Genomic DNA, 13,401 nt, shown 5'->3' on the forward strand with positions numbered 1-13,401 from the left:
TATGCCTTGCTATTAGCTTGGACCTTAAAATTAGAACCCCCACTGCATAGAATTATTTCTCTTTGAGATGGTCCAAGTTCATTCATTGTGTTGGATAGATCCAGTAAACGGTTAAGAGCTTCTACCTAGGGCTTATTAAATGCCCGATTATACCAAATTGTACACTTTTTTAATCAACTCCTATAATTTTGTACTGGTCCCAGGGGTGTAGCTAAAAACTTTGGACCCATAATTGAAATCCTTACCAAGGTCCAAATATTTTTCTATTTCACTTACCTAATGACACAAGAAAAATGAATTGCACTTTTAACAGCGTTCATCCGTTGCTGTGTATCCTACCCTTGAGATTCTCACTATCGTCATTGAGCCTTGTTTTTGTTTCCAGGCCAGTTTGATCCGTGAAATTGCAAAGTACAGCGGTGTACTCATCACCTCGTACTCTTATGTGCGACTCATGCAGGAGAGCATACAGCGCTATGACTGGCATTATGTCATCCTGGACGAGGGACACAAGATCCGGAACCCTAATGCAGCTGTAACAATGGCCTGTAAACAGGTGAGTGATGTAGCCCTCTAGAGGATTTGCTGAGCAGGCCTAAATGGCCATCCAAAGTCCTACTACAAAATGTTTGGGCATTGCGCTTCATTGAGGCCTGCAAGCCACACCGAACAAGCATGCCACTGAGAGCTAGAGCTACACTAGCAATGGAGGATGGAGACTACAAAAATCCCACTCCGCTGATGCACAAGGTCTACACAGGCCCCAACTGTACTGAGATGTAGAAACCTCTATGTGCATCATTACATTGAAACCTAGGTGCTGCAACAAACGGCACTGTACTGAAAACGAAGAGCCACACAAACCCTCCCTTCCTGCCCCACGAACCATGGACTGTCCCCTCTTCACTGTGTTTAGAGGCTGCACTAGATCCCACTTCATGGGGACCTAGAGCACACATAGCTATTTCCATCAACACCAAGAGCTGTTTGTCACCCAAAGCCCAACTGTATGAGGCCCGTTGACCGCACAACACCACCATTGTCTTGGCAACAGCACCAAACTCCTCAAAGCAAGTGCAATGGGGTGAGATCAAGTTGCCGTTGCAATCAACAGTGGACATGTGCCACTCCTAGTGGCTCACGACTGCACTGCAATCTCATTGCAGCTTGAGGCACCCATTGCTACCTCATGTACTGTTGCAGTTTCAACATTTTAATACTTCACCAGCATTTCAGCCAGCAAGAACTAGTCCTTGTGCTGCTGAGGGATTCATGCACACTCCCACATGCAACACCACTGAAATAAAGTAAATCATGCACCACATTCCACTACAACAAAATCACGGTCACTGCAGGAACTGGCACAGTACCACACCTACCTTTCGAATGGATTATGTTCTCCAACGTATTCCTCATCTATGACATGTGATGTCCACAGCTGTGCTGCTTCTGAATTTATTTTTTTTTGCGCAGCGGGCGTCCTTGCGTCGATGGCGTTGGGTCGATGTACCTCAGAGTCCTCCGTCGAGGGTGACGTCATTGGATGTTATAAGTAGCACGCACAGCGCCTGTAGCCTCAGTTCTGTTTTTTCCACAAATATGTTTGCTTCGAGAACTCGGTACGCCTCGTGTCTTCTACTTGGTATTGTGCGATTATGTCGTTTTCTTTCACCCCGACGACCCTGCGGTCTGGCTTCAAGAAATGTCTGGACTGCGGGTCCACGATGTCCATCACGGACCCGCACCGTATCTGCTTGTACTGCCTGGTTGAGGACCACGCCACGGATGACTGCTCAAAGTGCCAGTCGTTGACTGCCAAGGCCTTGCGGGACCGCAAGGGGAAATTGAAGGTAGGTCATGTTTCCAAACCCTGTAAATCCAAATCAACTGTTATGTCGACCGACGAGTCGAGAGAGTCTCCTTATCGGAAGATGTTCAGACGGTCTAGATCCTGGAGTGTTTCGCGCCACTCGTCCTCTTCGTCAAGGCGGTCCTGGAAGCCTTCCTCGTCGGCGTCGGATGACGGCTCTCCAAAAAAGATGTCATGCCCCACTAAATCCTCTTCCCCCCAGGAATGGGAGGCGTTTCGGGAGCAAATATTAGTTTTTTCAGTCTCGTGGCACAGTTCTATCCGCATCTATGGTTGAAGCCGGCAAGGAACGGTCTCGGTCCGATGTATGTGCGCCCTTGGGCCAGGGCAGTCAGCGCGATAAACATTGGGAGCCGTCGAGGTCCCGTTCGGACAAGGATTCAGACGTGCCAGATCCAGTTCAAGGTCTTCGTCTCCCACAAAAACGTTGAAGCCTGAGAAGCTGTTGAAGGTCTCGACGCCATAAGCGCCATGTCCGTAGGGGGAGTCTGTCGGGTCTTTACATGGGGTCAGACCTTTGAGATCTTTGGCACCTTTCTCGACGCCATTGTCGCCTGCTGGGCAGAATTTGCTGTTGAACCTCCAAGAAAGGCTCCTGCTAAATCTGTGAAGCCTGTTCCCGATAAGAGGTGCACTCCTCTCCCTAGGAAGGAGTTTCTCTAGTCCCTCCAAAATATTTGAGGAAGATGTTGATGAGGAGAGGTCTGATGAGGAATTTGTTCCTTTTGGTCTGCCTTATGGGACGCCTAATGCTCCAGAATATCTCATTGACGAGGACAGTCGGATTGAGCATCGGAGATAGTCTTTACATGATGCCAGTGGCCTCGAGACATCTCCTGAGATGGAGTTTGGGAAACCAGAGCTTGGTGAGCATGCCAGGTCCTCATATAGGAGACTGATGTTGAGAGTTGCTGAGTACATGGTGTGGTCCAGGCTTCAGGTTGAGTTTGATCAGGATGATCTCACTGACATCTTGGATCATCCACTGACCCGGTTTTGCCTTTTCATGTGGCCTTACAAAAAAGGGTGGCTGCTACTTGGACTTCCCCGGAGTCTATTCCGGCAGTTAATAAGTCTTTGTCGAAGAAATGCTGCCCATCCAGTTGCGACCCCAGATACCACTCCACTCGCCCCACTCCCGAAAGTTTGGTGGTTCAGGCGGCTACGGCCACCTCTAAGCAGGCAGCGTACCCTACCATCCCTCCGGATAGGGACGATAAACGCATGGATGGATGCACCTGCAAGGTATTTGCTGCTGGGAGTATGGCCCTGAAATCTGCCAACTCCACCTGTGCCTTGGCCAAGTTTTCGCACACACTGTGGAATTGTATTTTGCTTGCGGCTGAGCATATTCCCGAAGGGGAAGAAAGGGATGGCTTTCTAGCTATTGTGAAAGATGGCAAGGATGCCATGTGTGAATCCCATCAATCTGAGTTGGACACTGCAGATTGTGCCGCAAGGTCCATGGCTACGAGCCCCATCATGCGCAGATGTGCGTGGTTGCGGAATTCCGGTTTTGCACCTGATGTGCATGCCCATCTTCTCAACTTGCCTTTTGAGGGGTCGCATCTTTTTGGCAGCAAGGCTGACAAGGGTCTTCAAAAGTTGCAGACCTCCAAGGCGGCCGCCAAATCTTTGGACGCGGCTGTCTGACAACCTCTGCCTTTTCGTCCTAGGGGACAACAATATAGGGGTGGTTCTTTTCGCTATTACTCCTCCTTTGGAAAGGTGAAAGGAATGCTCAGTCAAAGGGCCCTCCGTAGAGGCACTCTTGGTGGACAAGGTAGGGGTGCCAAAGCAGCTCAGGCAGTGACTCTTTGCCTTCTGGTACTGCTGTTGCCGCATCTAAACAACTCTGAGGTCCTGGCTCATGGTTCTCTGGTGGGGGGCAGGCTGTCGCAGCATCTCGAAGAATGGCGAGCCAATACTTCAGATGCGTGGGCTCTGGATACGATCCCCCACGAATACTGCCATCCTTTTCTCCAATGGACTCGCGACAATCCGGAAACCTCTAAGAGTGTGGATCTGCTCCTGTTGCAGGAGATTTTCGCCCTGTTGGAGAAAGGCGCTATAGAACCGGTGCCTGCGGCAGAGTCGAGCAAGGGTTGGTATTCCTTCTTTTTTGATACCCAAGAAGGATGGGGGACTGAGACCCATCTTGGACTTACGATGCTTGAACAAGTTCCTCATTAAGGACAAGTTCATGATGGTCACTCTTTCTCAGATCCTTCAGGCTCACCAACTTCAAAATAGGTTGGTGTCATTGGACCTGCAGGATGCTTATTTTCATGTGCCGATCCATCTCGAGCACAGAAAATACCTCAGGTTTGCAGTTGGCGGATCCCACTACTAGTTTCGGGTACTGCCTTTCGGGCTCACCTCTGCCCCGAGGGTCTTCACCAAGCTCATGGTGGTGGTGGCAGCATATCACAGGAGAAGGGGGGGATTCACGTCTGTCCCTACCTGGATGATTGGCTGATGAGGGTGCGTTCTCCCGAACAAGCCTTGGATCATCTCAGCGTCACCTGCCACTCCCTTCACAGGCTAGGCGTCTCCCTCAACTTCAAGAAGTCTCATTTGACACCATCCCAGCGGCTCCAGTACATATGGGCCGTTTTGGACACTTCTTTGGGGATGTGCTCACCACCCAAGGTGAGGGCTCATCACATTCTTCAGATGGTCACAAAATTTCAACAAGCCCAGAGTCTTCCGGCTTTTGAATTCTTAAGGTTACTCGGCCTCATGGAATCCTGCATTTTTCTGGTGCTAGAGGCCCGCTTGAGAATGAGATCCCTTCAGTGGGCGCTACGGACTCAGTGGTCTCAGTTCTCGGGCAAGATGTCAGATCTCCTTCGTGTTCCTTTATCAGTCATACAGGACCTTCTGTGGTGGGCCTACAAGGCAAATCTGATGAAAGGGGAGCCTTTTTGGCAAACATGGCCGTATGTCACAGTGGTGATGGACGCTTCCCTGACACGGTAGGGAGGTCATGCTGACGATCTGTCCATCAGTGGTCGTTGGTCTCCATCGGAGTCCAGACTTCACATCAATCTGTTGGAGCTGAAAGCCATCAGGCTAGCACTGAAGGCTTTCCTGCCGTCTGCACACGAGAAGAATGTCCTAATAATGACGAACAACACGGTGGCTATGCAGTACCTCAACAAGAGAGGGGTTGTAAGGTCACTACCTCTGTGCAGGAAGGCAATGCAGCTCTGGTTCTGGGCAATGAGCCAGAGTATGTCCCTTTCGGCGATTCATCTGGCCGGCAAGGAGAACATGACGGCGGATGCTCTGAGCAGGCAGAGCTCGGTCTCCCACGAGTGGGAGTTAGCTCAAGAAGTCCTTCAAGAGATGTTCGCCCTTTGGGCAACCCCTCAGGTGGACCTGTTCGCGACCGGGGCAAACCGGAAGTGCGAAAGGTACTGCTCACGGGAATTTCCTCCGAGAGGAGCTCTGGGAGACATGTTCGTCGTAGAGTGGCTTTTCCCGCTTCTGTACGCGTTTCCTCAGATTCCCGTCATCCCTCAAGTTCTCAGGAGGTTGCAATGGTTTGGGTCCTGCATTATCCTCATTGCTCTGGATTGGGCCAGGGGAGTGTGGTACCCGGACATTCTAGACCTGTCCATCTGTCCTCCAATGAGTATTCCCCACAGAGAGGATCTTCTCTCGCGAGAGGAAGGTCGGGTTCTCCATCCAGTGGTCAAGACTCTCAACCTTCATGGTGAGATATAGGGATTCGGACCTCCCGGATGACGTGATGGAGGTGTTGCTTTCAGCTAGGCGGCACGCATCAAAGTCCCTGTACCGCTGCCGTAAGTTTTGCGACTGGTGCAGAGGAAAGAATGTGGATACTTTTCAGTGTTCGATTCCGGAGGTTCTCTCCTTCTTACTTTCTATGGCCCACAGGGGTCTTCAGGTGGGCACCATTAAAGGTTATTTGGAAGCGCTGTCTATCTTTGTGCTCTTCAGAGGAATGTTCTTATTTTAAAATTCCACTGATCGTTCCGTTTTTGAAAGGGCTCACGAATGTGTTCCCGTCGTCGCCGTTTCAGGTGCCGGCCTGGGACCTTAATTTGGGCTGAACATTCTGATGGGTGCTCCGTTTGAACCCTTGCACTCTTGCCCAGTGGCAGGCAATTTCTTCTAAGCCACCCTTTACTTTGTTCCACAAGGACAGGGTTGTACTGAGAGTACGTCCGTCCTTTCTCCCTAAGGTTGTGTCTGAATTTCATTTGAGTCCGAAGGTGGAACTCCCTGCTTTCTACCCTCCTCCTCATCCTAGTAAGGAAGAGGAACGACTTCATAGGTTGGATCCCAGAAAAGCCTTGAGCTTTTATCTATCCAGAATGTCAAAGATCAGAGTGGACGATCAGCTCTTTGTGGGTTATACTGAACACAGTTTAGGTCGGGCTGTTTCAAAGCAGAGCTTGTCTAGGTGGATTATCCTCACTATTTCAGAATGCTATTGGTTGGCTGTTAAGGACCCTCCTGTGGGTTTGCGGGCTCATTCGACCAGGGGCATTGCTACTTCCACAGCCCTCCAGAGGGGGGTGCCGGTGAAAAATATCTGTGATGCGGCAACGTGGTCTTCTATACACATGTTTGTCAAGCATTGCTCCCTGGGTACTTCCCATGCTCAGGATGTTGCCTTTGGCAAGGCAGTGCTTTTATTTGCCATTTAATTGGGTATGTCTAAATTCTTTTCCCGCCTCCAATAATTTTTACTGCTTTGGGAGTCCGTTATAAATGAGGAATACGTTGGCGGACACAATCCATTCGAAGAACAAGTTAGTTACCAAACTGGTAACATTTTTTCAACTGGATGTTCCTCCAACGTATTCCTCATCGCCCTCCCAACCTACCCCTCGCAAGAATTTCCCATGCTATTACAACTTGCGTCCCGCAAGGCTAAGTGCAGTCATGGCTGTGTTCTTGGCATGTGTGCCACACGTTGTGAGGGGGAGAAAACATGAACTGAGGCTACGAGCGCCGTGCGTGCTACTTATAACATCCGATGACGTCACCCTCGACGGAGGCCTCCGAGGGACATTGACCTGACAGCAAGGACGCCCTCTGCCGAAAAACAAAATACATTTCCAAAGCAGCACAGCTGTGGACATCACATGTCATAAATGAGGAATGCGTTGTAGAAACATCCAGTCGAAAGAACGTTACCAGTTTGGTAAGTAACTTGTTCTACTGCACTGATATGAAGTGTCACCCACTGCCATGCAGGTAAAAGTTAGTCTCTGAAAGTATGCTCTCTGCCACTTTGTATCCCTGCACTAGCATACTTGGTGCAAACCGTGGTAATTGCAATGGTAGGTTTGCCACATCGGGTGTCAGTGCATTGAAACAGTGTCCCGGGCAGTGTCATTCTAGCAGTAAATCAATTTCTTTGTGAGACTGTGCTTCAATGCACTTTAATGCAGCGATTGACAGAATCTGTCACAATGGTGCTGACCTTTGTACTACATATCCAGTGGTGTTGCATTGACACGCTTGAGTGGGAGCCCACTTATGGCATATACTGCCACTGCAGTATCACACACAGTCTCTCAGTACAGTTAGCAGGGCCAGTTCTATTTCAAGGCTAGACTGCTTCCTTAGGCATCTACAGAAAACAAAGGCACTACGGTGTTGAAGGAATAATTGTTTCCCAAAGTTGTGAACATAGGCATGTGGGGTTAGGGGAGGCAGGAAATCACAATTGTCTGTTTTCCAAAGGAAGAATTACTACTTGCCTTGGCAATGAACCTGGGATTTGTTTGCTTCAGTTCTTTACAAAAGACTGTTTGCCTGTGTGCTAGCCTGCACTTGGCCAAGGGCAGTAAATTGATTGGGGGACTTCGGTTCTGCACAGAGGTCTGCAAAGTATCCCTCCTCTTTTCAGTACCATACTCCACTTATAAGTAGGGTGAGTGGAATTCTCTGGGTCTCTAAAGGTCTTGTTCTCCCACTCCCCTCTCTGTAGTTCCTTACTCCGGTTCTCAGTCCATTAAGTGGACAATCTCCTCTCTTCCACCACCCCACCATACTTCTGGTCCAGTCCTGAGTTTCTGTAACCCAATTCTCAGTTCACCTGTTGAAGTGTCTGCTTTCCTTTTCCTAACCACATTTATTTATTTAGCTTCTCAATGTAGTCCTTGTTGGGGTGGATGGTGTAGATTGGTGAAAAGTACTAGTTTTGTACAATCCTCAGACTGTTTTTTTTCCCCTTGTAGTTCCGCACTCCACACCGAATTATCCTTTCTGGATCACCCATGCAGAATAACCTGAAGGAACTCTGGTCCCTCTTCGACTTTGTCTTCCCTGGGAAGCTGGGCACCCTACCTGTCTTCATGGAACAGTTTTCCGTCCCCATCACCATGGGCGGATACAGCACGGCCTCACCTGTACAAGTAATGTACCTAATGCATATCTCTGACCATCAAGATGGTATTTTATATTCACGCTAGGTATGCGTTAGGCCTGTTTTTCCCATCCCCTGTGTTCAGGGGCTCGGAGGTACTGACCCAAATTTGGGCAATGGGTTTCATGCATCTCTCCCTGGCTTACCTAGTGTTAATAGATTACTGAGAAGTCAAGGGCAACTCGTAGAAGCGGAGCAGAGCAGTTTGAGATATACTGTGGCACTTCTTATATTTAGTAAGGCAACGGCCACACAAAGATTTTACTTTATCTTCTTAGAATATAAGTATGTTGTTGTACAATTTTCAGGTAAACTAAACTTGGAGGAAAACTAATTTCATTGTTAAACTGTAGTAACTCTACTGGTTAGGAGTCACAGCATTGTCCAATGTGAAACAGATAGCTTGGATGTCAAATTCTGGGCTCGGCATGTCTGGAGTAGGAGTACCTTAGGATCTATATCAACTCAATCAGGAATTAGTTTCTCCTAGGAATTATTGTGAGAGGCACATCAGCTTCTCGTTGGCTGAGTGGGATATGATCCTGATCCTGAGTGGGATATGATCTATGAAAGAAAAGGCTTAGTTCTATAGACCTGTGATCGCAATCGGACAAGTGCGGTTGGTCTTGAGTGCTGGCTGTGAAAACTTTGTAACTTGGTAAAACCAGTTCTACAGTGGTATTCTAGTTTTCTGGTTGAGCAGCAACTGATCCTGTGGTGCCAAGGAGGTTCTACAGCCCAGCAGGATGATTGAAAGGCCCTGGAGAACGCGCCACTCTTGAGATGACTGTTGAGATTTGGGTACAGGGACTTGTGCTGTATGGCCCCACTTCAATTAAGGTAATGGGGATGCACATTAGGTATCCAGTGATCGCAGTTCAGGTAAGACTTGTTGAGCTCCTAGGAATCCCAGTGATACTTTCAAAGTTTGTGGTTGTTGAACTTTTATAACAAGGCTACTGGGCAGTGATTTACCAGTGCTTGCTGTCGTATCAGTGCAGGGATGAGCAGCAAGGCTTTCTCTGGAAATAGGGTATCCTTGAAACTCTATTGCACCCACCAGGTTAGCGGAAGGGAGCATGATTTCATTGATTCTGGGTGCTAAGGATTATGGTGTCAGCAGACACTTGCAGAGCTTAAAATGGGCTTTGGCACTATATTGATTGATATGTATTTATTTATTTGGAAGCAGCGGTTCCTGGCCAGTCTGGCAGAGTGTCCTCTCCAACTTTTTTAAATAATGATGTGGACTCTCATAGTTGATATGGAAATTCAGAGCTTGGTGCACTCTCTTCCTTTGATCACAAGGGGCCACCCTATCACTGGGGATCGTCACATTAAAACTTTCCCGAGGTTCCTCCCGTTCTTTCACTTAAAATTCCTGTCACAAAACCAACTTTCGCTCCGATACTGAACCAGATTTTGTCCTGGCTCTTGCAGCCCTTACCCCTCTGAGTCAGAAGCCATGACCATATATGACAATATCGGTGTACCATTTGACAGTGCGATTGTTACTGGATATTAGCAAAGTTGTGCCCTTTGGAATATCCCTCGTTATACAGCAGTTTGGGCCACACATTGGGAAATGTCTTTCACCAACCAGTGGAGCCCACACAACTAAACATACAAAGTCATTTTCTCAGGGAAGAGTGTGTTTCGGGAGAGACCCTTACTCTCAGGGTAATGGGGCTTTTAGGGGGTATGTCAGAGTCTCATCCCAGATAAGGCCCTGGATGTAGACCTAGCCAGGAATGAAGTCCGTAAACCAGTTCAACAAATGCTCTCATCCAATATCAAAACTGAGAACTTTCAGGGTCTCTTGCCGGAGCTATGGTTAAAGACCTATGTCCCTACTGCAAGGATAAATTCCCTGCTCATCTGTGCAGGTAAATTACATCACCATAGAGGTTATTGAGCTATGATTTTTCGGCATCATTGGAAGCAGAATGGTGCATCTCATGAATCCAGATAGCACATTTTACTTTATGAGGATACAGCACCACCCGGGAATTGCAGACGGCACACACCAGTATGGGGGAAACAGCACTGCTTTTCCTGTAAAATTAGCACATTCGACTATGGTGGGCATACATCACTATATTATTTGTGCAGGCGACACACCATGTGTGGTGGTGCAGCACAGTTTACCTATGAAGGTATCTTCTCAATTTAGCAGACGCAGTACACCTTCAGCTGCAGGCAGCACAACTCATGAGGTGGTCCGAAGGTATGCTGCTGTTAGGTAAGATTTTCATATCTATGATAAATCTTCCTGACCTTTGTCAACCCCAGAACATTTTGCTGGACTGGTAGATTATTTTCCCTATACCTTAGTGAGTGGGAACATTTTTCCACGCTCAGTCTTTTTTACTCTTTTTATGGGAGTCATTTGTTAGACTCTCCATAGTGTCTTATAAAAGTTATCCTCATAGACAAGTTTTTCTGTGGAGTGCTGGTCAGATACCGAGTATCCCCTTTCTCATTTTAAATGTAACAACATTTATGTTACAAGGACAAATTTACCTTTAATGGCTGGTGGCAGTGAACCTTTTTATTTATTCGGCGCACCTTTTTTATTTTTTCATTTAGTTTATGCAAACGTTTGAAAAAAGAAAAACATAAAACTTTAACTAAAAAGATAGTCATACACAACTTCTTAAAATTCCTTAATTCTTCATTTTTGATTCTTCTATTTCTCCCGCCCTTGCTACGGCTACTTCCTTATGTTTTCACTGGATTCATATCTTTTTCTTGTTGTGGCCTGAGTACTACTTATGTACTTTGGCTAGTCATTTTATCAGTCTTTTTTGGTCATTTTACTTTCCATCTGTTGCAGGAACAATGTGAGTGCAAGCGACAATTTTTTATGGGAACTGCAATGCAAACGTGACCACCAGTCCTCAGCACTACATGTTGCAACAAAACTCCTTTCTTGGCCCAAATATTTTGTTCTTAGATCTTTAAACTCTGCACAGAACAATACCAAATGCGTCAGTGTTTCCTCTTCATGTTGACAGAAACGACATTTCATGTCCTCTCTAGGCAAATCCCTTCTGTGACGTTTGACGTCTCTCATTTCATACAGTTTCAGTCTGAATCTCAGATAGTTTCTTCTTAGGAATTTACACGGAAACACTTCCATATATTGGAATATCTGATTGAACCCCTTTACTTCGACTGGAGTATTTTCCATACATATATGGGATCTTCTTTTCTCCAATGTTCTGATCCAGTCATGTTCAAGGAGTTTCTTTTTTACTGCTTTTGGGTTGGTTATTAGCGTCTTGACATCAGTCCCTATATCATGCAGGATCTTTCTGCAGATTTGTCTCCATTGTTGGAGTGTAGGCTGGGTCCACGTTGTTTCCTGATCAGCCAGTAACTCAAATTCGGGTACTGCGATTTCAATCGCCTTACCATATAGTGATAACATATTCCACATGATTTTGGCATTCAGGGTCACCATGCCTACTTCATATAGGGCAAAAGCCGTTGGGTAACTTGGTGGTATTTGCAGTATTTTTTTCCAGAACATGCCCTCACATCGGGACCAAATCTCATGGGAACAACCAAACATGCTTCCAGCCCCAAAGGTTAGTTGTGGTACTACCTTGCTCTTATAGAAATTAATCACAGGCTTGTATGAAAATGTCCCATATTTGTTATGTATCACCATCGCTTGTGCTGTTAGTTGTTTGCATTTGCCTAACATTTTGTTTGCCATTGGTTCGTCGCATATGCTTGAGTTGATGTAAATTCCCAGATATATACAGCACTTCACTTGTTTTAGATGTTCATCTCCCTAAGTGCAACAACATTTTTTAGTGGGTCCTCCTTTTTCAAGAATCAGAATCTCTGATTTTGCAGTGTTAACTTCTAATCCAATCTTCTCGGTGTAGGCCTTCAGTGCTGTGAGTTTTTCCGTTACAGGCCTATCAGTGTAAGATCTAATAACACGATATCGTCTGCGTACAGGATCCAGCTGATTTACATACCAAACGCTTTTCCAACTTCGGAAATGTAGAAATTGAATAACATTGCACCCAATGGGCACCCTTGTTTTATTCCACGGGCGGTTGGTATTGCCTTTGAGAGATGACCTTGGTTATCTAGACGGATCTTTACCGTGGTTTGTGAGTATAATTCTTTTATCGCCAGTATGAGGCTGATGGGACATCCACGCTTTTTAGATTCGACCATAGGGTTTCACGGTCCATGCCGTCAAACGTGTGGGCGAGATCAATTTATGCAAGGTAGACTTTTCGACCTGCACGGATAGCCTCCATTTTTAGCAGGTTGAGCAAGAGGAGGTTCAGGCTGCACCCTTTTCAAACCCTGTTTGTCTTGTATCGGTGGCTTTGGTTGTTTTCAGCCAAACGGACAGCTTCCATAATAACATGGTGGCAAAAAACTTTCCCACCACATCTAATAGGGCTATCGGCCGATAATTCGTTGGCACCATTCGGCACCCTTTTTTGAAGATGGGTACTGTTATGCCCTCTTTCCATGTAAGTGGTATTCGCCCTTCCTGTATTATATTTTTGAATAGCGTATCGCAGAACTCTGTCCACTCTTGGATGTTTCCTTTCAGCATCTGGTTTGATAGGCCATCCGGGCCTGCCGCTCGGGAAGCACTAAATTTTTGGATGCACTCTTTTATATCTTCACGTGCAAATGTTAGAGCCCATGGTTGTGTCATTGTGAACTCTGGAGACTTGGTGGTAATTTTTTTCTCAAATAGACGGCTTTAATGAGCTTCCCATTGGCTTTCATTGACCATGTTCTTAATCCACGCCTTCTGCAGACTGTTACCTTCACTCATCAGCGACTAGAAACCGCTGGAATTTTCTTTGCGCTAGGGTCTTCAGCATTACTTCAGCATCATTTTGCTCCAACGTAGCTCGATGGATTTTCGCCCAGTTCCGGTATTTGTTCTTTAAAGACCTTATTCTTTGATTCTGAGCTTCCTTATTTTCTCTTTGAATTTTTCAGCAATTTTTCCTTAAATCTCTTTTCTTTTCAGCAAGTTGTTCATCAAATTTGTGTTTCTTATATTGGGGTTTCCACAGGCCTTTGGATTTGACTCTATAGATTTCCATGAAGACGCGATACTCTGTCA

General features: G+C 46.6%; 1 protein-coding gene across 1 annotated transcript in view; it reads left to right on the forward strand.

Annotated features, from left to right (window-relative positions):
- ERCC6 (ERCC excision repair 6, chromatin remodeling factor) overlaps window positions 1-13,401 on the forward strand; it is a 921,458-nt gene that overhangs the window by 516,773 nt on the left and 391,284 nt on the right. The window contains exons 9-10 of the mRNA XM_069611154.1: window positions 386-556; window positions 8,095-8,271. Of these exons, the coding sequence (XP_069467255.1) occupies window positions 386-556; window positions 8,095-8,271 (348 nt within the window). The remainder of the gene's footprint in view (window positions 1-385; window positions 557-8,094; window positions 8,272-13,401) is intronic.

The sequence above is a fragment of the Ambystoma mexicanum genome, chromosome 8 (assembly GCF_040938575.1).
Source record: "Ambystoma mexicanum isolate Mex_15411 chromosome 8, UKY_AmexF1_1, whole genome shotgun sequence".
Lineage (NCBI taxonomy): Eukaryota > Metazoa > Chordata > Amphibia > Caudata > Ambystomatidae > Ambystoma > Ambystoma mexicanum.